The sequence below is a fragment of the Terrapene carolina genome, unplaced genomic scaffold, assembly GCF_002925995.2.
Source record: "Terrapene carolina triunguis isolate 2854851 unplaced genomic scaffold, T_m_triunguis-2.0 Scaffold836, whole genome shotgun sequence".
NCBI classification, from domain to species: Eukaryota; Metazoa; Chordata; order Testudines; family Emydidae; genus Terrapene; species Terrapene triunguis.
Genome location: NW_020665187.1, coordinates 420303 through 445322, shown reverse-complemented (window position 1 = coordinate 445322; position 25020 = coordinate 420303). Strand labels below are relative to the sequence as shown.

The 25020-nt window shown below is 45.8% G+C and overlaps 2 protein-coding genes and 1 long non-coding RNA gene across 4 annotated transcripts in view; 2 read left to right on the top strand and 1 right to left on the bottom strand.

Annotated features, from left to right (window-relative positions):
• CBX5 (chromobox 5) overlaps window positions 1-13458 on the bottom strand; it is a 51429-nt gene extending 37971 nt beyond the window's left edge. Inside the window, exon 1 of the mRNA XM_024206909.2 lies at window positions 13372-13458. The gene's annotated coding sequence lies outside the window, so the exon portion shown is untranslated. The remainder of the gene's footprint in view (window positions 1-13371) is intronic.
• A 695-nt stretch (window positions 13459-14153) lies between these two features.
• HNRNPA1 (heterogeneous nuclear ribonucleoprotein A1) lies at window positions 14154-20600 on the top strand. 2 transcript variants are annotated; one of them, XM_024206908.3, is made up of 11 exons: window positions 14154-14248; window positions 14969-15085; window positions 15969-16115; window positions 17229-17439; window positions 17594-17686; window positions 17781-17879; window positions 18238-18309; window positions 18668-18787; window positions 19203-19328; window positions 19980-20042; window positions 20273-20600. In XM_024206908.3, exons 1-10 carry the CDS (start codon window positions 14234-14236, stop codon window positions 20033-20035), a joined length of 1056 nt encoding a protein of 351 aa, XP_024062676.1. In that variant the 5' UTR covers window positions 14154-14233; the 3' UTR covers window positions 20036-20042; window positions 20273-20600. The 2 variants fall into 2 exon arrangements, with proteins under 2 accessions (XP_024062676.1, XP_024062673.1); XM_024206905.3 differs by having other exon boundaries at window positions 19884-20042.
• Window positions 20601-21704: 1104 nt separating this feature from the next.
• Window positions 21705-23991, top strand: LOC115271387. Its single transcript, XR_003899943.1, has 2 exons — window positions 21705-23599; window positions 23871-23991. It is a non-coding gene; the product is annotated as an uncharacterized LOC115271387 (long non-coding RNA).
• Window positions 23992-25020: the final 1029 nt, after the last annotated feature.

The window sequence follows — 25020 nt, the reverse complement described above, 5'->3', positions numbered from 1 at the left end:
GATTTTATCTGTATTCAGTTTTCTTACTGTATTAGGTTTAGAGTTGCGTATGTTATTTTATTTTGCTTGGTAATTCACTTTGTTCTGTCTGCTATTGCTTGGAACCACTTAAATCCTACTTTCTATATTTAATAAAATCACTTTTTACTTATTAATTAACCCAGAGTATGTATTAATACCTGGGGGAGGGGGGAGGCAAACAGCTGTGCACATCTCTCTATCAGTGTTGTAGAGGGCCAACAATTTATCAGTTTACCCCTAATACAGGGTAAAACAGGTTTATTTGGGGTTTGGACCCCATTGGGAGTTGGGCGTCTGAGTGTTAAAGACAGGAACACTTCTTAAGTTGCTTTCAGTTAAGTCTGCAGCTTTGGGGCACATGGTTCAGACCCTGGGTCTGTGCTGGAGCAGACAAGTGTGTCTGGCTCAACAAGGCAGGGTGCTGGAGTCCCAAGCTGGCAGGGAAAGCAGGGGCAGAAGTAGTCTTGGCACATCAGTTGGCAGTTCCCAAAGGGGTTTCTGTGATCCAACCCATCACAATAGTAATTATAGGCCTATCAGACTGACATCCATCCAGGGCAAAATAATGCAATGACTGACCCACTATTTTTAGATTATCAATTTGAGGAATTGTCCCAGATTGAGGTGTCAATAAAGGAGGTTCTGGGGCAAACTGATAAATTAAACAATAAGAAGTCACTAGGACCAGATGGTATTCACCCAAGAGTTCTAATGAAAATCAAATATGAAACTGCAGAACTATTAATTGTGGTATGTAACCTATTTAACATTTAAATCAGCTTCTGTACCAGAACACTGGAGGATAGCTAATGTGACACCAATTTTTAAAAGGCTCCAGAGGCGATCTTGGCAATTACAGGCCAGTATGCCTAAATTCAGTACCAAGCAAATTGGTTGAACTATAGTACAGAACAGAATTCAGATATATAGATTAACACAATTTGCTGGGGGAAAGTCAACCTAGCTTTTGTAAAGGGAAATCATGACTCGCCAATCTAATATAATTCTTTGAGGAGGGTCAACAAACATGTGGACGAGGTAAAAAGCAACAGAGAGTCCAGGACTCTCTGTTGCTTTTTACAGATCCAGACTAACAGGGCTACCCCTCTGATGTGGACAAGGGTAATCCAGTGGATATAGTGTACTTGGAATTTCAGAAAGCCTTTGACAAGGTTTCTCATCAAAGGCTCTTACGCCAAGTAAGCAGTCATGGGATAAGAGGGAAAATGCTCTCATAGATCATAACTGATTAAAAGATAGGAAACAAAGGGTAGGAATAAATGGTCAGATTTCAGAATGTAGAGAAGTAAACAGCAGTGTGCCCCAAGGATCTGTACTGGGACCAGTGCTGTTCAACATATTCATAAATGATCTGGAAAAAGGGGTAAACAGTGAAACGGCAAAGTCTGCAGAAGATACAAAATTACCCAAGATAGTTAAATCCAAAGCGGATTGTGAAGAGTTACAAAAGGATTTCACAAAACTGGGTGACTGGGCAACAAAATGGCAGATGAAATTTAATGTTGATAAATGCAAAGTAATGCACATTGGAAAACATAATCCCAACTATACATACAGAATAATGGGTTCTAAATTAGCTATTAGAGGTCTGTTACACAAGTGGGTGGATGAGGTTCTCTGGCCTGCATTGTGCAGAAGGTCAGACTAGATGATCCTGATGGTCCCTCCTGACCTTAAAGTCCATGAGTCTATGAGAATCTTGAAATAATGGTGGATTGTTCTCTGAAAACATCCACTCAATGTGCAGTGGCAGTCAAAAAAGCAAACAGAATGTTAGGAACCATTAGGAAAGGGATAGATAAGACAGTAAATATCATAATGCCACTATATAAATCCATGGTACACCCACACCTTGAATACTGTGTGCAGTTCTGGTCATCCCATCTCAAAAAAGACATTATAAATGGAAAAGATACAGAGAAGGGCAACAAAAATGATTAAGGGTATGGAACAGCTTCCATATGAGGAAAGATTAAAAAGACTGGGACTGTTCATTTAGAAAAAGAGGCAATTGAGGAGGGACATGATAGAGGTCTATAAAATTACAAATGGTGTGGGGAAAGTGCATAAGGAAATGTTAGTTTCTCTTTCACGTAACACAAGAACCAGGGGTCACCCAATGAAATTAAATAGACAGCAGATTTAAAACAAACAAAAGGAAGTACTTCTTCACACAAAGCACAGTCAATCTGTGGAACTCGTTGCCAGGGGATTTTGTGAAGGCCAAAACTATAACAGGGTTCAAAAAATAATTAGATAAGTTCCTGGAGGATAGGTCCATCAATGACTATCAGGCAAGATAGTCAGGGAGCAACTGGTTTCCCCTTAGCCTCTGACATTGTTATTTTTCCATCCACTAGGCATAAGTTCATACTAATTAAATAAAAAGTTCTTTAAGCAGTTCTAATCAGAATCTTCTATGAAGTTTTTCAGTGGGAATTTCCATTAGACAGATGTTCTCCATGCCGACTATCACCACCATCCAGGTCAAGTAATGCTGTGGTTTCACCTGCATCCTCTTTTAAACTGTTACACTGTAACACAGATTCATTAGTTGAGGAGGCTGACAAATCGCTTACTTTGGGACTCGACGACAGGCAATGGATCATTTGATAATTGCTCTGTAATGTTCATTCCCTCACATCAGGAATAAAGTTCTCCAACTTTATTGCACTGCAACCCCTTTCTGACAACAAAAATTACTACACAACCCCAGGAGGGGGAACGAAGCCTGAGCCCACCTGAGCCCTGCCGCCCCAGCTGAGGGGGCCAAAGCCCGAGCCCCACCACTCCGGGTTGGGGGACAAAAGCCCAAGGACTTCAGCTCCAGGCAGGGGGCCTGTAACCTGAGCCCCACTGCCAGGGCTGAAACCCTCAGGCTTCAGCTTTGGCCCCTGGCCAGTGGGGCTCGGGCTTCGGCCCTGGGCCCCAGCAAGTCTAACACCAACCCTGGCGACCCCATTAAAACGGGGTCATGACCCACAGTTTGAGAACCACTGCAAGCATCTAGCATTGACTACTGTTGGAAGGCAGGATACTGGCCTGGATGAACCACTTGTCTGAGCCAGTATGGCCATTCTTATGACTGATACAGGATTAACAAAGAATTAAAGGAAGATAATACAATTAATTGTACTAGGGTCCTGAAGGGATCAGTCCTTGGCCATATGTTATTTAATATTTTATCAATGACCTGAAGAGAAAACATATCATTACTGATACAGCTGCAGATGACACAAAGATTGGGGGAGCTGTAAATAACCAAGAGGACAGATCACTGACAGAGCAATCTGGATTACTTGGTAAGGTGGGCACATCAATCAATGTATGTTTCAATAAGGCCAAATGTAAGGTACAAACAACACAGGCTTAGGAACTAAAGTCTAGAAACGCAGGCTATCCTTACAGGATGGGGGGCTCTATCCTGGGAAAGAGCAAAGAGGAAAATGACTTGGGAGTCATGGTGGAAAATCAGCTGAACATAAGCTTTCAGTACAATTCTGTGCTTAAAAACGCTAATGCAATTCTTGGATGTATCAATAAGGACTGACTTGGAGTAGGGAGGTTTTATTACCTCCATATTTGGCTATTAGAATCCTGCGTCCAGTTCTGGTTTCCACACTTCATGAAAGATGCTGATAAATTACAGAGGTTTCAGAGAAGAGCCACAAGAATGATTAAAGGATTGGAGAAGTTGGGTAACAGTGAGAGACTCAATGAGCTCAATCTATTTAGTTTAACAAAAAGAAGGTTAAAGCATGACTTTATCACAGTATATAATTACCTATTTGTAGTAAAGTGCTCTTCAATCTAGCAGACAAAGGTATAACAAAATTCAATGCCTGGAAGTTGAAACTAAGCACATTCCAACTAGAGATAAGGCACACATTTTTAACACTCAGTAATTAACAACTAGTGGTGGATTCTCCAGTGCTAGAAATTTTTAAATCAAGATTAGATGTTATTCTAAAGGATATGTTCAACTTCAACCACAGCTCTTGGACATGAAGCAAGATTTAATTTGGGGAAGTCCTACTGCCTGCCTCATGCAGGAGATCAGACCAGATGATCACAATGGTCCCTTCTGATCTTAAAATGTAAGAATCTAAGGGGGAGTCTTAGGGCTTGCCTTTACCAGCTAACATGCTAAAACTACATCATGCCTCATATACACTAGAATTTTAACAAGTTAGCTAACATGTTAAATACACATCCTTATTCCTAGGCCTTGTCTAGGTTCTGGTCCAAAGTACAAAATTGACCCCCTGTTCTAACTGGGTCTCCTGGCATGGTTATACTTCTTGTGTAGAAAGATCCTTAATATGAAGCCCTTTCATTGTGTTACTAGAGCAAGTTGGGGGAGGAGCGAGCTTGGGAAGAAGGGAATTCTCTCTAAGCCAGGGCAATACTGTTGAGTGTAGCTCTCCCATTAAAAACTTGGAGCTGGAAGAGCGACCACTGCCCCTTCGCTTCCCCCACATGAGCCTTTTGAGCCATTGAATCTGTGGAAGTAGGAATACAATAGTCCTCTTGTGCTCTGGCCCCAGTGTATTTAGGCTCATTGCCTCAGAACGTAGAGGTTGCAGAGACAATGTTGCATGGTTTCTCCAGCTGTGCATCATATTATTGGGACTTTCTGTGTAAATGTCAACCCAGAGTAGATAGATGCTGTTTGCAAATGCTGAAAAGCATAGAATCATAGAATATCAGAGTTGGAAGAGACCTCAGGAGGTCATCTAGTACAACCCCCTGCTCAAAGCAGGACCAACCCCAACTAAATCACCCAGCCAGGTCTTTGTCAAGCCGGGCCTTAAAAACCTCTAAAGATGGAGATTCCACCACCTCCCTAGGTAACCCATTCCAGTGCTTTACCACCCTCCTAGTGAAATAGTTTTTCCTAATATCCAACCTAGACCTCCGCCACTGTAACCTGAGAACAATGTTCCTTGTTCTGTCACCTGCCACCACTGAGAACAGCCTAACTCCATCCTCTTTGGAACCCCCCCTTCAGGTAGTTGAAGGCTGCTATCAAATCCGCCCTCACTCTTCTCTTCTGCAGACTAAATAAGCCCAGTTCCCTCAGCATAATTCCCAGTTCCTTAAGTATAATTAAAATGCTTCAACCAAACAGGAGCAAGAAAGGTAGGACCTTACTACTTTGTCTTATTCACTTAAAAATATGGGCTCTATTCTTTGCCATCCCATTCACTTAAAAAAAAAAGACACGAACCAGACAGCCAGATCTTTTAAACTGGCAACCCTATTAAACCAAATCTAAAAACCAAACTAAGCAGGAGCCAGGTCACAATTTTTTTTTAATGCTGCCCCTCACCCTGCTCTCCACATGTTTTCAGAATACCACCAACCTGGCTCTCAATTTTGCCAAAACAAAGTCCTCATAAATCCTAAAACAATAGAAATGTTTTCATGATTTTTAAACAATAATTATTCTACTGGAAACAAGTTATTGGGATACAAACATTGTGTAAGAGTGTTATTTCAATATAGCAGCACTTAGAAGCGAAAAGGAAAATTGACCAGCCCACACCCCTCCAAAACTCACTTCCTGGATTTTTATTGTTCAACCTGAGAGAAGAGCAAAAAGTAGACTCGGTTTTTAAAATCTTTCAGTTTTAACAAATCTAATACTTGATAAAATTCTGATAAAGTGCATTCCATTTATAAGAATCACTGAAATAAGAATCAACTGCATTTAGTGATCAAAACCAGTGGGACAAAATAATTCCTATAAGAACATAAAATTCTCCACTTGTAAGAATCAACTGCTTATAAGAATCAAATCATCCAGGACGGATGTGATTCGTATAAAAGGAGTGCACTGTATTTATCTCCAAAACTTACGCCTTTCAAATGAAACCTGATATGCTGAATTAGTTCACTGATGGGATGTTTTTGCTAACTTGACCAGTTCAAATAATTAATCATGGTTACCTATATTTTAAATTGTCCTGTTAAGACTTCAGAGTTAAGACACCATTGAGATAAACTGGCAGATTTATCTCCAATGACTGGCGGATAGCTAATGTAATGCTGAATTTTTAAAAAGTTTCTAGGTGATCCTGGCAATTACAGGCCAGTAAGCCTAAATTCAGTACCAAGCAAATAGGATGAAACTAGTAAAGAACAGAACTATCAGACACATATGTGCACACAATATGTTGGGGAAGAGTCATCATGGCTTTTATAAAGGAAAATCTATTAGAATTATTTGAAGGTGTCTGCAAACATGTGGACCAGGATAATCCAGTAGATATAGTGTACTTGGACCTTCAGAAAGCCTTTGACAAAGTTTTCTCACCAAAGGCTCTTAAGCCAAATAAGCAGTCATGGGATAAGAGGGAAGGTCCTCTCATGGATCAGTAACTGATTAAAATATAGGGAATAAAAGGTAGGAATAAAAGGTCAGTTTTCACAGTGGAGAAAGGTAAATAGCAGTGAAGCCCAGGGACTGAATTGGGACAGGTGCTGTTCAACATATTCATAAATGATCTGGAAAAAGAGGTAAACAGTGAGATGGCAAAGTTTGTGGAGGATATAAAATTACCCAAGATAGTTAAATCCAAACCTGACTGTGAAGAGTTACAAAGGGATCTCTCAGAACTGGGTGACTAAGCTAGAAAATAGTAGATGAAATTCAATGTTGATAAATGCAAAGTGATTCACATTGGAAAATATAATCCCAACTGTACATACAGAATAAAGGGATCTAAATTAGCTTTTACCATTCAAGAAAGAGATCTTGGAGTCATTGCGGATTGTTCTCTGAAATCATCCGCTCAGTGTGCAGCGGCATCAAAAAAGCTAACAGAATGTTAAGAACCATGAGAAAGGGGATAGATAATAAGACAGTAATTATCATAATGCCACTAAATAAATCTGTGGTACGCCCATGCCTTGAATTCTGTGTGCAGTTCTGATTGCCCCACCTCAAAAAAGATATATTAGAATTGGAAAAAGTACAGAGGAGGGCAACAAAAATTACTAGGAGCATGGAACAGCTTTCATGTGAGGAGAGATTAAAAAGACTGGGACAGTTCAGCTTAGAAAAGATCCAACTGAAGGCAAGTCTACATTACAGCGCTGCATTGGCACAGCTGCGCTGTTGTAGCGCATCTGGTGAAGACGCACTATTCCAATGGGAGAGTGATCTCCCATTGTCATAATTACTCCACCTCAGTGAGAAGAGTAAGCTATGTTGGCTGGAGAGTGTCTTCTGCTGACATAGAGCCAATGTGAACTGGACAGCGCAAAAGTCGCGTCACTCATGGGGGGGGTGGGGTGGGGGCTTTTTCACTCCCCTGAGCAACGTAAGTTAGATCGACTTAAGCAGTAGGGTAGATCTGCCCTAAGGGAGGTTATAGTAGAGGTCCCCGTATCATGCTAAAGCCACTGGTAAGGTCCCATCTGCACTACAAATGAAATGGTGTTACATTGTGTCAGGCAAACTTGGTTGCATTTGCAGTACTAGAACTCCCTTAATGTAAAATTTAGCATTGCAATTATACAGATTTTGAGAGTGGTTGGTACAAGATAAGGGCCAGAACTTTATCATAATTTCTCCACTCATGAAGACTTCTAACTTTGCCCTTAGTTACAAGCAATGAAAAACATCCAAGTATGTGTCTGGTAAAGAAACATTTGCTGCATATGGTAACAACACCAGCTCTCTCTCTATATATATGAGTGCATGTTGCTGCAATATCCATTATAGTTCCCTTTGGATAAAAAGCATGATAAATATAAAAATCAGAATTATCTACAAATTTCTAAAGTAGCTGCTTTATTCTAACGAGCTCTGATGCACAAAAGTAGCCCCACTTCCAACATGTTGAAGCTAAAATGTATCTGAATGCTTTATGGAGCTACTCTCTCATTTTACGTGAACAGTAATTACAATACATACCAACAAATGCTATTAGGATTAGGAGATCAATTGGGGAAGTATGCCTCCTTTCTGAGTTCAAAGATCCTAGCCCCTTCCCCAAAATTAGTGCTCTGACTAATGGTCAACTGGGTTTAAATCTGAAGTAAAAATTGCCGTTTCTGAAACTCAAGCTGGTGGCAGCCATCTTGCTGAGAAGTGACTGACATGGAAGCCTTAGAGAAGATGGTTAAACCAATATTAAGAGGATGAAAACTAGTTACAGCTCAAACGGAAACAAGCAAGTGGCTTAACATTTGCAACAGTAACATGTTTAGTCTCATCTTTATACCAAGCAGACTGTTAAATAAAACCACCACTACCAATCTGCAGCTCAGGCGTTTTAAATTACAAGGGCTCTCTCTGCTTCAGGATATACAACTAACACACAGTGCAGGGATACAAACATATTTAGTAATATGTTTTAAAATAGCATTGGACAGTTATTAAAACAAGCAAATCTGGCTGTTATTGTATTAGGAAGTTCTCAGATAGCAGGGTGATGAGAGCCATACAAGTACTTAGGCATACAGAAATGAAAATTACACAAGGGTAAGTTCTGAAGCATAGGCTCCAGTTACCTGGTCTAATTTAACATGTGCGTGTGTATATAACTTGGTTTCCAAACATCATGGTAATTAGACAGTGGAGGTAAGAAATAAACCCAGTATTTCAGTAAGGAATACCACTCCCACCATTAAATTCTCATTGCCCCTTGTTCTGAAATAGGTGGGCAGAATACAATCTCCTCAAAGGAAACTCTCAAGCATAGGATTTGCCTAACAAGAGCAGGTAACTGGTTCATCAGGTTCTGAAATCCTGCCTTCCTTCAGAGGGAGGAAAAGGCTCTCTGAGTCCCTCATTAGATACCTGGACAATATTGCCACATAGACCAATTTTGGAGGCAAGGGCAAAGGAAGAGTTAATAAGAATTCAGACAATCAGTATGAAATTAGATTACCTTTGCTTTATTATACAGTTACAAGAGTAGTAAAAATCAGTCAAAGACATCCAGATATTTTTCTTTACGTACAGGGTTAAAGCTTGGTTTTATCTTGCTACATATAGAGCAGTAACATATATCTGAGTGCCCAAGCATGGTAACTGCTACAGCAGTGGTTTTCAACTGGTGGTCCACGGACTCTCGGGGGTCTGCAGACTATGTCTAAGGGGTCCACGAAAGGTTGTTATAACCATAGAACAGTGTTTTTCAACCTGGGGTCCGCAGACTATGTCTAAGATTTCCAAAGGGGTCCACACCTCCATTTGAAATTTAGTGGCCCACAGAGGAAAAAAAAGTGTAAAACCACCGTGCTGTAGCATACAACAGACAAAGGTCCAAATCCCATCTGCCCCTTCTGTTGCTACTAGCTTTGTATTCATACATGAAAGTTAATCCAGAATAAGGTAGGGTGTGTGTGAATTTAAAGTGGATTAACTCTCTATATAGATACTTATTCCAGAATAAGCATGCCTTTTTCATGTTTAAACTAATACAGAACAAGGTACACTTATTCTGGAATAAGTGCATCTAGACATGAAGTTAATCAGGAATAGTTAACCCACAGTAAACTGCAGTGTTGTTGTAGCCATATTGGTCCCTGGATATTAGACAGGCAAGATGGGTGAGGTAGTCTCTTTTATTGGATCAACTTTTGCTGATGAAAAAGACAACCTTTCAAGTTTACACAGAGCTATTCTTCAGGTCTGGGAAAGGTACTGAGAGTGTTATAGCTAAATACAAGGGTGGAACAGATAAGGAGTTAACACATGTTGCAAGAGACCATTCAAAGTGAAGTGGGCAGTTAACACCACTACAGTCACAGGACACAAGAATTAGTGGTTTACAGATAGTTATAATGAGCCACTGTAACTTCACATCCTATCTTATTCCGGATTAATTTTCACATGTGCAAACTCAAATACCATAACAGTGCACAAGACCATGTCCCGGGACACTTTAGTGCACTGTGGAATCATGGTGTATACAAAACCAAGAATGTTGTGAACATGTCTGGAAACTATTATAGTAGAACCTCAGAGTTACATACACCTTAGGAATGGAGATTGTTCATAACTCAGAAATGTTCCAGAGAGGTAGCCGTGTTAGTCAGCAAAAAGAACGAGGAGTATTTGTGGCACCTTAGAGACTAACCAATTTATTTGAGCATAAGCTTTCATGGGCTAAAGCCCATTTCATTAGATACTTGCAGTGGAAAATACAGTAGGAATATATACACACACACACACACCATGAAAAAATGGGTGTTGACATACCAACTCTAATGAGATTAATTGATTAAGGTGGGCTATTATCAGCAGGAGAAAAAAAACTTTTGTAGTGATAATCAGGATGGCCCATTTCAAACAGTTGACAAGAAGGTGTGAGTAACAGTAGGGGGAAAATTAGCATGGGGAAATAGTTTAGTTTGTGTAATTACCAGGGCCGGCGCAACCCATTAGGCGACCTAGGCAGTCGCCTAGGGCGCTAACATTTGTGGGGCGGCGACCGAATCTTCCGCTGCCTCTGTCGGGGGCGGCATTTCGGGAGCGGGACCTTCCGCCACCTAGGGCGACAAAAAAGCTGGCGGCGCTCCTGGTAATGACTCATCCACTCACAGTCTTTATTCAAGCCTAATTTAATGGTGCAAATTAATTCCAGTTCTGCAGTTTCTCCTTGGAGTCTGTTTTTGAAGTTTTTTTGTTGAATAATTGAAGTGGGCTTTAGCCCACAAAAGCTTACGCTCAAATAAATCTGTTAGTCTCTAAGGTGCCACAAGAACTCCTAGTTCTTTTTTCAGAAATGTTCGTAACTCAGAACAAAACATTACGGTTGTTCTTTCAAAAGTTTACAACTGCACATTGACTTAATACAGCTTTGAAACTTTACTATGACAGAAGAAAAATGCTCCTTTCCTCTTTTTTTAGTTCACGTTTAACACTGTACGGTATTTGCTTTTTTTTTTTTTATTTTTTGTCTCTGCTGCTGCCTGATTGTGTACTTCCAGTTCCAAATGAGGTGTGTTGTTGACTGGTCAGTTTGTAACTCTGGTGTTTCTAACTCTGAGGTTCTACCTTATTCCCAATTTTGTAGCTGGGCCAATAATGGGGCATACAGTATTTATCTAGGGTTGCAGTGAAGGAAAACACTTGGATGGGAGGACACCTGAATGAATGTGGCAGAGTTTGGGCTCATAAGACAGGATCACTGCTCTGAAGACTTAACAACAAACTGGATTTGGATGTGAAATGAAGGCATGAAACATGGGGGGGGGGTACAACTACAAATAAAGAGAGCACTGGGAGGAAGAGGGGTGTCAACAGGGATTTGCAGGGCTGGGAGGTCGCATAGGCACAAGAGAAGCTGCAGGATTGCAAGGCTGGGAGCAATATGGGGTTTGCAGGTGAAATCCTGGGAACATCGGGGTTTTGAAATGAAAAATGAGAGTGGGGGAAGATGTTCACAAAAGATCCCAAGCAGGGCTACAGAGGGATTTGCAAGGCTGGAAGCAGGCCTACTGTGACGGTTCTAGAGATAGGGGATGTGGTGGGAGGTTGCAGGACTAGGAACATCCATGAGGTTTGCAAAGAATACTGGAGAGGGCTAAAAAGCTCAGTGGAGTTTGCAAGGGGCTGCTGGAGATCATGGAGCGGGCAGAAGGGCAGAGTGGAGTTTGTAGCCCCCCTAATCAGGAAGCTGTGGGTGGGCAGTTGCAGGGGATCCTGAGGGGAGAGGAAGGACTGTGAGGGGGATTCAGGGGCTGCGGGAGAGAGAGATGGGAGAGCCTCAGGAGGAGGAGGAAGGCTGCAGGGGGGAGTTTTTGCAGGGGATAAGGGAGGAGGGCTGTAGGGGTATGTTTGCAGGAGATCTGGGCAGACAACAAGGAGGGCTGTGGGAGGGTAGCAGGGGAGATGGAGTTGTAGGAAATCTCAGAGGGGGAAGGATGCAGGAGATCCCAGGGAGGAGTGACAAGCACGAGGGGGTGTGGGAGGTGATTGGGGGGTGGGGGTTTACAGGAGATCTGTGATGGGCAACTGGTGGGGGGAGTTGTATAGAATGGGGGAGGGGGGGGCTGTTACAGGGGATCTTGGACAGGGCAGTGCAGGGGATCCAAGAGGCTGACAGGGGGAGGCTGCAGGGGATTTGGGGGTGGGGGGGGAGTGCATGCCAGGAGGTTTGCAGGAGATCAGGAGTAGCAGGAATTTTGCAGAGGGGGATTTACGGGCGATCTAGGAGGGACTAAGCAGTAGGAAGGAGGATGTTGCAGGGAACCCAGCGGGGAGGGGGTCCAGAGGGTTGGAGGGGAGGATTTTCAGGGGATTTGGGATCCCAGGGAGGTTGCAGAACAGGGCAGCACAGACGGTCCAGGGGCTGTTGCAAAGGATCTGGAGAGACATCGGGGGCGGGAGTTGCAGAGAACCCCAGAGGAAGGTCTGCAGGACAGGGAAATGGATGGGATTAGGGATTTGAGGGGGATCCCAGAGGATGGTATCCAGGAGGAGGTGGGGGTGGGGGGCTGGAGGACAGGGCAGTGCAGAGGATCCAAGGGGTAGGGAGTAGCAGGAGAGGATTCTGGGGGTGCAATGAGGGATGTTGCAGGAGATTCGGGAGGGGGGCAGTCTGCAGGACTGGGTGCAGAGGATCGGGGGGGAGAAGGAGCAAGGGGCTTACAAGGGATTTGGGGGGGGGGGGGGAGGAGCAGGGGAGGAGGGGGGGGAGGGGGGGGGGGGGGGGCAGCAGAGGAGCAGGAGGTGTTGCAGAACACAGCGGTGTAGCGAATCCAACCGGGGAGAAGCAGCAGAGACGCTTCCAGGGGGAGCAGCGGGGGTGTTGCAGGAAGGCGCAGTGCATGGGTCAAGAACCCAAGACGATGTGGCCAGGGACGCCCACCTTTCCCAGGTCCCCTTCTGCACTTTGGGGGTGCGCTCCATTTCCCAAACCCCACCTCATGGGGTCCATAGGCGGGCATTGCAACTTCGGCTCCCGATTGGCCCGCTGCCCCGCCACCAGGCTGAAGCACCACCCTAATACGCTTCAGGAGCACTCCCCAAGACACCGCGCGCCCGTTGGCCCCCCGCGCCATCAGTCAGGGCGGAAGGCACCGCCCCTTCCCTAATACGGCTGTCTCATTGGTGGAGAAGGCTGTGGCTCACAGCTACCGCTCCCTCCCTCTTCTGCGCAGCTGGCACTGGTGCATCGTGCTGCCAGTCATACTACCTTAACCCCGCCCCCGCCCCTCCATTGCCCAGCTAGCCTGTACATCAGATGTCGCGGGCCCGCCCCCTAACCCCTTTCATTCCATACAATGAGCCCCTATTCCCCCCGGGGTCCTCCCGCCCGAACAAACCGATGCCCTAACTCAGCAAGCCTCCCGCCCACCGGGTACCTGGGTACGAAGCGGGTCCGGCACGGCACCGACTCCCCCTTCTCGCAGGCCCTCAGAGCAGACGCCGCTTCTGCGCAACGCCCGCCGCCCGCCAAAACAGCCCCCCCAGCGCGCAGGCGCCTGGGTCCCCACACTGCGCATGCGCGGCCAACGCGCTCCCTCCCCCGTTCGTGTACATATGGGAATTCACTTGGGTTTATCCCAGCGCATGCGCAGATGAGCACTTGCTGACTCGTGCGTCTTTACTCTCTTTTCCGTGACGCTGCCAGGCAGGAGCCCAGGTCCGGACTGTTTCACAGGGTTAATGCTCGCGGGCTAGTGCTAGTGACACAAATCAGGTCATTTAATTATTTCCCCCACAGTAATCGACACTCCCGCCTCACCGAATAATTGACAATATAGCCCGCCAGTCAAACTCAACGTTTGGCAGCAGCAGCCAAACATTGGGAAGTGTAGAGCGTGATCGTCCATCAGCGAACCAATCAGAGATGAGATACAGTCTCTCGCGAGTGGCGCGAGCAAGACAATGGCGGGGGGGGGGGCATGGACGCCCAATGAGATACGTTACTAGGCGGGGCTTAGGCCATCTTAGCCAGTAGACTGCTGCAGGGGGGTAGTTCAAGGATCTCCTCTACCAATGAGGTGTGTTTGCCGGTCGTGGCTATCCAATCGGATGTGTGGGGGCGTGACCCGACCCCTCTGTCCAATGGGAGCACGCGGAGGGCGGAGCACTAGGAGGGGGCGGTGGAGTGAGGCAGCGACGCACTCGTCATTCAGCCCTTTCTGTATCGGCGCCTCACGGAGGAAGCATCGCGCGCGCAGCGGTCTGAGACAGAGGCCTGCACCCCCCCCACCCGCCGCCATGTCCAAGTCTGAGGTGAGCCAAGCCCAGGGACTCCGGCCGCCATCTTCTCCACGCGGCCCTCCCCTGGCTCTGCTGCTCCGGAGCCCTCGGCATGCTTCCGCGGCTCCTTACTGCTTTGGGGGCCTCTTAGACTTCGGTCTAACCTGCAAGGCCCCTGCTTGCGCCCGCGGCGGTCCGCGTACTGCGCGTGCGCCCCCTCAGAATTGGCGCGTGCGCGGCCCTTCTCTCGCCCCATAGGGGCGGCCCTTTCGCGCATGCGCGGCGGGGGCTAGTCTCTGGGCGTGCGCCGGCCTTTGTGCAGCACCAGATCGGAGCTATGGCGGCCGGCCGAGCGGCGCGTGGCGGACATCGTGTGCGCGTGCGTGTCTGCTCGGCTCGCCCTTTCCCCGCGCTAGGCGCCTGTGCTGTGCGGGATGCAAGGCCTCGGGGTGGGGGGCAGGCCCGGGGATCAGTACATCGGGGGGGGGGGGGGTGGGCCGTTGCCCTTTTTCTCAGGGCCCAGAATCAGGAGCTGTGGTTCGCCTGGAAGCCATTGTGCAGTGGAGGTGGCTTCTCCCTCTCTCTCTTCTCCCCCCCCCCCCGGTCAGGTTATTATAATCTCCTTGGGGGGAAGGGAATTCCTGCTCCCCAGGTCTAGATTAGTGCTCCCTTGGGTGGGAGAGAACGGGTATTGTTAGCTCCAGGAGGCTGTTTAATCCTGTTTCCAACTCATGGCTTGTTCTTCCTCTCTAGTCCCCTAAGGAACCTGAGCAGCTGCGCAAGCTCTTCATCGGTGGCCTGAGCTTCGAGACAACAGATGAGAGCCTTCGTGGCCACTTCGAGCAATGGGGCACACTCACCGATTGCGTGGTGAGTGTTCTGGTCCCAAGGCCATCTCTGAAGCACTCTAGGGCTTCTTTTCTTGGGCAGGGCAGCTATGTTACAGTAACTTAGCAGCCTTCAAAAATACTTCTTGCCAAATGGAGTAAAAATGTTTCCTTGCGAGGAGTGGGAAGGGAGCAAATAAACTTGTATGTATTTGATATTAAAACTCAGAAATGGGTGAAGGAATCTCATTCTGTGGCAATACTGGTTTTTGATGCAGTGGGGAGAGATGAAGAATTTTGTTTTTACTTACCAGTTAAGAGTCCTTAAATCACTATTCCTAGATAGTGGAATACTCTACTTGCTGTATGAGTGATGGACCCTCACCACTTGTTGGCTGTATCTTGATCCCGCCCACTGTTTACCCCCCCGCCCCCCATTGGGGACATTGCAGTCTGTATATATTATGTGTGCTGCCCAACACCAAAATACTAACATCCCCCTATATGCTGTATGTTACCCCCAATGATCAATAACTGATGCTTCAAATTTTCTGTATCGTTTATTTTTCAAATATTATCTTATATAGTTGGTCTAGTTGCATACTTAGTGTTGCTCTGAAGGGTTCACTGAACATAAAAATGGCCATATTGGGTTAGACTAATGGTCCATCTAGCCCAGTATCCTGTCTTCCAACAGTGGCTGATATCAAATGCTAGTTTAGCGGAATTAACAGAACAAGGCAATTATCAAGTGATCCATTCTGTCATCTAGTCCCAGATTCTAGTAGTCAGAGGTTTTCAGTAACTTGTAGGACAAAGCCAATGCTAGATAATAACCTTGTATGTTCCTTTGTTCTCATCTGTATGCCACTTTGCTTGTTTCACGTTATTTACTTTGGTCACTAATAGAGATGTGTCATTTCTAGGTAATGAGAGATCCAAATACCAAGCGCTCCAGGGGCTTTGGGTTTGTTACATACTCTACAGTAGAAGAGGTTGATGCTGCCATGAATGCTAGACCGCACAAAGTTGATGGCAGAGTTGTTGAACCAAAGAGGGCCGTATCCAGAGAGGTATGAATTGATGTTTAATCTAATCATGACGTTTCTGTAGACTTAAATGGGCTGTTCACGCACTGGTGATATAGTGTTAAATGGTCCTGTGTGGTTGTGTAGGGAGTGGGATGAGGTTGGGAGTATGGTTTAGCTATAATCAAAGGTTTAAACTGTGAAGAATAGCTCCCCTTCTCTTCAAGGGTTGGGGGAGCAGCACTCCATACACACAAAGCTCCCCCTACATTAATCACGCTGGCTGTAACTGCCAATGCACTGATGCCAGCCAAAACGTGCCCAAAAAAAAAGACATTAGTCAATGGCATAGATCAGGGGTGGGCAAACTATGGCCGGTGGGGCGATTTAATCCGGCCCTCAAGCTCCAGCTGGGGAGTGGGGTCAGGGGCCACTCTACGTGCGAGTGCCGTGGCTCCTGGAAGCTGCGGACATGTCTCTCCTCCGGCTCCTACACTAGGGCAGTCGGGGCTCCATGCACTGCCCCAAGTGCTGTCCCTGCAGCTCCCATTGGCCGGGAACTGCGACCAATGGGAGATGCAGGGCGGTGCTGCTCTGCCTCCACGTAGAAGCCGGAGGGGGGACGTGCCACTGCTTCCCGGAGCTTCTTGAGGTAAGGGCCGCCTAGAGCCTGCACCCCGAGTCCCTCCCGTGCCCCTGCCCTGATCCTCCTCCTGCCCTCTGAACCCCTCAATCCCAGCCCAGAGCACCGTCCACACCTGCCCCATTCTGGAGCCCACACCTCCAGCCAGATCCCTCATCCCCCGCACCCCGGCCCGGAGCACCCTGCACCCTGGACCCCTCATTTCTGGCCCCACCCCCAGAGCTCGCACCCCTCCTTCACTCCAACCATCCCTGGCATAGATGGTACTGAAATTCTTAAAGCAGAACCTTGCCATTAGTCACTTGCTACAATTGATTGTGAAGGGGGACAAAATTTCAGCTGTGCACTAGCCTTTAACTTCTGTTTGCAGTCGTAGTGCACAACTACCACAGTTTTGTATATTGGCTTTCTTTGTTTGAGCCATGAGAGCCTTGAAGTTCAGACCAGTGATTGAGGAGTCCTAAATTTGTACATCTCAGATAATACTTCATATTGCCCTATTCTATCCTGCATAGGACTCTCAGAGGCCTGGAGCTCACCTGACAGTGAAGAAAATCTTTGTTGGTGGGATTAAGGAAGACACAGAGGAGCACCACCTGAGAGACTACTTTGAACAGTATGGCAAAATTGAAGTGATTGAGATCATGACAGACCGTGGCAGTGGCAAGAAGAGAGGCTTTGCGTTCGTCACCTTTGATGACCACGACTCCGTGGACAAGATTGTTAGTAAGTATCCCAGCGAGCCTATTACGCAAAGCTCTGCAAACCAGCAAAGAATTGATAGTATTTGAAAGGGAATTGTCCTTCGCTTAAAATCAGGATGCAGATGTGGATGTAACAGCTAATGACAACCTAGTAATGTCTGATTCTTCCCTTTCAGTTCAGAAATATCACACTGTGAATGGCCACAACTGCGAAGTGAGGAAAGCACTGTCGAAGCAAGAAATGGCCAGCGCTTCATCCAGCCAAAGAGGTGAGTGCCAGTTTCTATAAATCAGTTTGAAATTAATCCAAACGGACCCTTGATAATTAGCTGTGCCATTCACAAACACTGCTCTCTCTTCTAGGTCGCAGTGGCTCTGGGAACTTCAGTGGTGGCGGCGGCCGTGGAGGTGGATTTGGTGGAAATGACAACTTTAACCGTAGCAGCAACTTCAGTGGTCGTGGTAAGTGACTTGAGGGGTCATTCTGACTAAAATTAAAAGGATACTGTCAGGCTAACAAAACTAAAGTTTTAGCCCATAGGTTAACACACCTGCTGCTGCAGTTCTGACTATTGATTTTACTTGTTGATTTGGACATTGGACTAAGTGCAATTCTCCTTTCTTGGCTCTTGCATTCTAACATGGTACAAGGGCTCATTCAGGCAGAGCTTGGAATCCCTGATTCCCTGCAACAGTCTCCATCAATTTATACAGCTGCTTCATTCTGTAAAACTGGCTTACAAAAACGTGTGCCCTGGGCGCCAGCACCTGACAGTGTCCCTTCCCGGATAGACTGAACACAAAGGTTTGTTCTTTTCAGGTGGGTTTGGTGGCAGCCGCGGTGGTGGCTATGGAGGCAGTGGAGACGGCTATAATGGATTTAGCAATGAGGGTAAGGCCAAAGCATAACTTTACTGACATGTCAGCGCCCAGGTTGCCCTGTTTCCGGGCTCAAAGGTGCTATGCCCATGAAGAAGCACTGGTGACGTGAGGAAAGTGACTAAACTCCAATCCCTTGGCCTGGCGGAAAGGCTGATACAAACTGACTACAGCATGGACCCAACTGGATCCATCCAGATAGAATAATTATTGTTAAGCATGTCACATTGATTGGTCACAAATTTTCTACACAAATATATTGATTTACCAAAGTGCATGCTGTGATCAGTTCTTCGGGGAGTTTCTAATTCCATCAGTGAACTGTGGGTTGTGAAATGCTGGAATTCAGCAGTCTTGTTTTTATTTTGTAGGTTATGGTGGTGGCGGCGGCGGTGGCCCTAGCTACTCTGGAGGAAGCAGAGGCTACGGTGGCAGTGGCAACTATGATGGCTATAACAACGGAGGTGGTGGCTTTGGCAGTGGCAGTGGAGGTAAGTATCCCCTCAGTGTCACTAGGGGACCTTGCTCAGAAGTGGACTATTTGGCTTTCAAACAGCAACGCCAGTTCTTTCCGCCGTGCTACAGTTTCATGGCAAAAGCCTTTATTACTAATAGACCGACATGGGACGTAATTTCCTAAGCTATCTCAGCCTCCCCATTACCACATGGTATGTTGCACCTCCTGTTTCCCAAAATTCCGTTCTGTATCGTCTCCAGCCTTGGGCCACCTCTCCCTCCCCTGCCATGTTGCACAGGCAAGAGAACGGCCTCACTCTGGAGACTGCCCTTGAGTTCTCAAAACTGTGCCGCAAAAACTGCCCTTCAGCCAGATGCCCTGCAGAGTGTACTATTGCTGAGAGGGGCAGGCTGTGATTTGGAATGCCTATCGCTTGTTCCACTCCTTAGGAAGCAGCTTTGGAGGTGGCGGAAACTACAATGACTTTGGCAGTTACAACAACCAATCTTCAAACTTTGGCCCTATGAAAGGAGGGAACTTCGGAGGCAGGAGCTCTGGTCCATACAGCAGTGGTGGTGAGTCTTAGAATGAGGGGTCTGTCCTTGTAAAGGGGGGGAGTAGGTGTGAGGGAAGCCAAAGCCAATACCAAGATGCCACACTTGTGATACAAGCTTGAAATCTACCTGCCTAGTGTCTACAATTATCTAGTTTTAACCACAGGAACAGTCACTAGCCCACAGTTAAAAAGCTTTCCTCCTGACATGAAAATCCTTGTCCATTTAACCTCACACAGCGTAGTAAATCAAATGTAATTCTAGTTGAATATCGAACAGGAACAAACTCATGCTTCAGAATATGCTTAATTGCAGACATTTAAACATACAGTTGGGATCAAATGCAGTCCTTTGCAATTGTGGCTTACCTGAATCTAATCCACTGCCCAATTTTGCTGTCAGGTTTGCCAAACCCTCAGTCTTTGTGTTTGCTATAACATGTGGGGTCAGGGCCCTCAGGTGGTTGCGATGTTACTACATGGGGGGTTGTAAGCTGTCAGCCTCCACCCCAAACCCCGCTTTGCCGCCAGCATTTATAATGGTGTTAAATATATAAAAAGTGTTTTTAATTTATAGGGGGGGTCGCACTCGGAGGCTTGCTATCTGAAAGGGGTCACCAGAACAAAAGTTTGAGAACCACTGCTATAACGCCATCTCCAATTGCTCTCTCAGGTGGCTACGGTGGCTCCAGTAGTGGCGGTAGTTATGGAGGTGGGAGAAGGTTTTAACTACCAGGTAAGCATCTGGACATTGCACCTCTCAGTCAAACGTATCATGCTAGTGAATCAGTAATAGTAACGAATGTAGCTGAGCAAGTACCCAGTAAAAAGACTTAATTTCAGTAAAATGTGGATGTTTAAGCTAATGTTCAGATCAGCTGTCTGTGGGAACGAACTTGCTATTGGATTGTAGCCTTGAGTCTCAATATGTTTAGATTAACAACTTTATTCCATATTATTCAACAGGAAACAAAGCTTAGCAGGAGAGGAGAGCCAGAGAAGGGACAGGGAAGCGACAGGTTACAACAGTTGTGAACTCAGCCAAACACAGTTGTGGCAGGGTGTAGCTGCTACATGAAGACATGTGTTAGACAAACTCTCCTTTGCAAACATAAGGACTGTATTTGTGACTAATTGTATAACAGGTTATTTTAGTTTCTGTTCTGTGGAAAGTGCAAAGCATTCCAATAAGGGTTTTTATGTAGAATTTATTTTATTTTTTTTCCGCACCCATGCTGTTGATTGCTAATTGTAATAGACTGATCATGACGCTGAATAAATGTGTCTTTTTTTTAAATGTGCTGTGTAAGTTAGTCTGATATAAGTCAATTGAATGCTATCCTAGCTATATGAATGCTGCAGTACCTGCATGTAACTAGACCAGGTATACCTCAGCAATAGTCCACTGCAGTGTCACTGGGCAGGAACAGTCGTTTGTGGGCCATGTCAGGACTCCTGAGCTGGGTCCTGAAGATTAATGCCAGAGGCTGTGTGTATTAGCAGCTTCACAGCTGTAACCACCAATGGAATCTGTAGATTTAGTTGTGCTGCCTCCGTGTAACCCTTGTAGACAGGACTTGGGTATCCTGTACTCCAGCTGCCACCGATGCAGCTGTTGGTGAATTACAGCTGCAAAGTTTGCTAGTGTAGATGGGTCCAGAGACTGTCTTACAGCAAACAAAAGGGGTTAATTCCTCGCATGGTGCATATACCCATGTAAATCCTTTCTCATCAAACAAGATTAACTTGCCTGGACAAAGTATATCAGGATTCTGCTCTATACAAGAGCAAAAGTCAGTTGATGTTGAGTAGCTAGGGCTGTAAACTGAAGTGTAATGGACCAGTCCCTGCCAGCCAGAACTTCCCATAAAACTGTCCCTGGGCTATCTCACAAAGTTAGGGGGATTAACTCTCATTGGCATGGATCTTCTGTCCAGTTAACCAAATCCTACTGGCTGGCAGAGTTTGGAACTAAAACTCCTTTTCAACTTTGGAAAAGGAAGAGCAATTTTAAAACCCAGCTCTAGCAGTGAGGGGGGTGGGGGCCTAGTTCTGCTGAGAAGCACACCCCAAATTCACAGCAAGCGGCAGGAGATACTAATGGAGGCCAGTCTAGTTGGCCATGAAATCTTACCTGTTATAAAGGAAAGCTGAGTGCATCCAGGGTTACTTTGAAAGCAAGCTGCACTTTTGTTTCTCGCAAAGCTATCCAGCTCAGATGCCTATGTTAAATGTTTCCACCAGCTAGACAGTGGCATCGTGACCATAAGTGTGGTAGAATCGTGACACTGGATCGGCTTGGGCCTCATGCTGGGAAAGTTGCACTGCATTTTTCTTTAACACAAGTGCTCAGCAAAAGGGTTGATTCTCAAATACAGCTGCCAGCTTTGAGAAACAGTTGCAGTTTCTCAGACTGCTGAAATCAGACTCTAATCTCTGCCTCTTCTAAGCACTGACTGGGTTCTGCAGAAGTTGTCTGAACGAACGGTCGCCTCTTGATATCTGAGGCATTTTCTGACTGATGCAGTGTGATTCCATTGCAGTTTTAAACCTGTGTATAAACATAGACATCCAACTGCTGTAACTGAATCTCCCTTTTTTTTGGTTTTAAACTGGTTGGTAACTAACCGTGCCTCAGCCTGTTTTAAAGGGGAACTGCAGAGGAAGAAACTGACCTTAGGCGATAGCCCCAAAATTTAAACAAGCTTCTACTGCTCCTCATTAGGAATATCAGATCTTTGCTGGCATGTGTAAGAGAGGGCTGGAGATGAGGTGGGATGAACAAGCCCTGTAATCTGAGGAACATTAAAATCTTACTGCCTGTGTTAAAGGTTTAAATTCCAACTGCTGAAGTAGTTGGGATAAAAACTCTGAACTGGCACCCCCTTCTGTTCTGAACCTCCAACACAGTGAAGATCTGAGCTTTCTAATGTAAATGGGTATAAAATCTCCGTTCTGCAGTTGCCCTCTAATGCAGACGAGTGCTGCTGCTGCTTCCTACAGCTGCCTAAAATTATAGCTTTAGTTTCCTTCTGTTTGCTGCGTTGCAGAACACGGGAGTTATTGAGAGCTCCCAGTTCTTATTCTTCTGTTATTTCAAATCAGAAGGCATTCACTTGTGATCTCAATTCTCTGATAAAGAGCAACTTAGCCCCATGGTAACTGTTTGAAGCAGGCCTGTCTCTAAATCATGTTGGCATATTTCTAACATCTCTTAAGCTGAATGATTATGAAGTGTATTAATGTGGAATGCAAAAAAAAAAAGTTTTAGTTCCGTTGGGTTTTATGTGGCTGAGTTTGCAATAGCAGGTGGATCCTAAACTTATTGAGGGAGACAAGAGACCTCAGGATTCATGGAGTATACTCTTGGCATGGCTTGATAACGTTGAGGACATGGTAGCATACCACAACAGAGGAAGGCACTCCAGGAGCCAAGAACTAAGTAGCTTAAAGATCCAGGAGACATGCAGATGTTGAGCTACTAGGAGCTGCTAGCAAGCATAGCACGAATGGCTTCGAGTTCAGACACTTCTACAGCTGAGAGAGAGTAGACACTTGTGTGTGGAGTCCAGTGTACACAGATAAGCCAGGTGCAGGCTCTGCACTCTAGGAGGGAGTGGAGTATCAGTGACCATCGAAGGAGGCAGACAAGAGTAAAGATCCTTGCTCTTAGGACTAGCAGTCAGATCCAGAAGGCAAGGTTTTATTACTGTGCTTGTAGGTAAGAACAGATTTTACTTATGTCCGTATGGTTTTGCCTGAAATTAATTTGTCAAGTACTTTGCTAAAGCTTTGTGTAATGAACCCAAGTAGTCAGGCTAGCTGTCTTGAAATCTACAAGATGGGCTGCTTTTTAAACTTGCCCGGTGCTGTAAGTGCAAGCACCAGATGGCTGGAATATAGTGACTTTAAATTACTCGGTCACTGGCCTGAAAGTAATGCTCGCCAACCTATTTGTGGCACGTTCATTCTCAAGTCACTGCCTCTCATTCTATTGCCATTATTATTGGAGCTGCTTAATGTTTACCCACTTGCTTAGCACTGCAGTCCAGATTCTGTAAACTGCCTTAGTGCACTGTCAGTGCCTTTCAGAGGGCACTCAAATTGGCCAGCAATTAACTCTTTAAATTGCAATGGGGTGGTCATGCAGGGTAGCTTTTAAATGTCCTGGGGAGCAGCTATGCTGGAGAATCTAATGTGTGCCTTCACTTTTATAGGAGGAAATGCCCAGTGCTAAGCCTGCCCTCTAAACTAGAGGACTCCATGTACGTCTGCAGTGGCTGCTTTTAAAAGGTGAGATCTGTGGGGGGTTTCTCATTGTAGGCCACTCTGTTCATGACTGCTGTTAATGCCTGGTATGTTTTGTTGGGAAAACTACCTCTGTTGGGCCTGGGGTAGATTTCAGTCCTCAAACAGGAATAAGGGATGTGGCTTTGTCTAGTGTGAAGCAATTTAGAAGCCCACGCAAGAAGCAGACCAACTAGGGATCCCAAATGACTTGCGGTAATGTCTGCTCTCTACTCACGTGTTCTCTCACTTCCTTGCAATACTTTCTCTTATCTAGCCGGAAGCCCAGTCGATGTCTCCGTGGCGAGTCGCAGAGCTGCTGTGTAGCTGTGTTCACTGGTTCATATTTGAACGCATCTTTTTAAATAAAGATTTTATATTTTTTTTACACTAAAGCTGTTGTGGCTGAAAGTTCTATTGTATTGCAGTAGCACCCCAAACCTCAGTCTTGACCTAGTACTCCATTGTGCAAGGTGCTGTACAGACGCACAACAAAGACCGTCCCTGCCCTAACAAGCTAAGTATGAAATGAGACACCGTCAATACAGAAAAGAGGAAGCAATGAGGCACTACTGGGTAACGTGAGACAGTAGCTGCTTGACCACTGCCAAGGTTTTGTAAACAAAGGAAAGACTGTGAGGTGCCCCTCCCAAGCAGGATGGGCAGCATGGGGGGGTGGGGAGCATGGCTTGACTGAAATTCTGACAAATGGGTGATAAAAGGCTGCCATCAGTAGGCAACGAGAGGTGGGAGCTGCCATCGCCATAGTGTATCCAGACAGGCTGAGAGTGGCCATGGAAGTGAAGGCAAGTAGTTTCTGTTTGATGGGAGGGAAAATGGGGACCCAGTGGAAGGATGCAGAGGTGACAGTCAAAGCAACAAGCTAGGACAATGACTTGTATAGCAGCATTTTGAATGGATGTGAGCAGGATGAGATCGCATTCGTCAAGGCCCCACAAAAGGATGTTGCAGTAATTGAGGTGCAAGATGAGAACCTGGATGAGAATTTTGCTGAGTGGATAGAGAAAAGTTCTTACGTAGCAGGAATCAGCATGATGTGAGGCTCTAGGGAGGGCTGAGGTGAAGATGATACCCAGGTTATGGGCTTGAGTGACGGAGGTATCCATAGTGATGGTGAGGTCGGTATTGTTCACCCTGAGCTTAGGCATTGCTGAACACCCATGAGATCTTGGACACATGCCGAGATGTTAATTTGGACAGAAGACCCCTCTGGTGTAGAAAGGCAGGTCTGTGAATCATCCACATAGAAGTGGTACTTGTGGATGAGATTGTGTGGAGCAGGAAGAGGGGGGACCAAGAATGCTGCCGTAGGAACCACCATAGAAAGCTGAGGGGGATGAGGCGAATCCTCCAAACCTGCTGAAGGAATGATTAGAGAGGGAGGAGCCAAGGGAAGACAAGATATT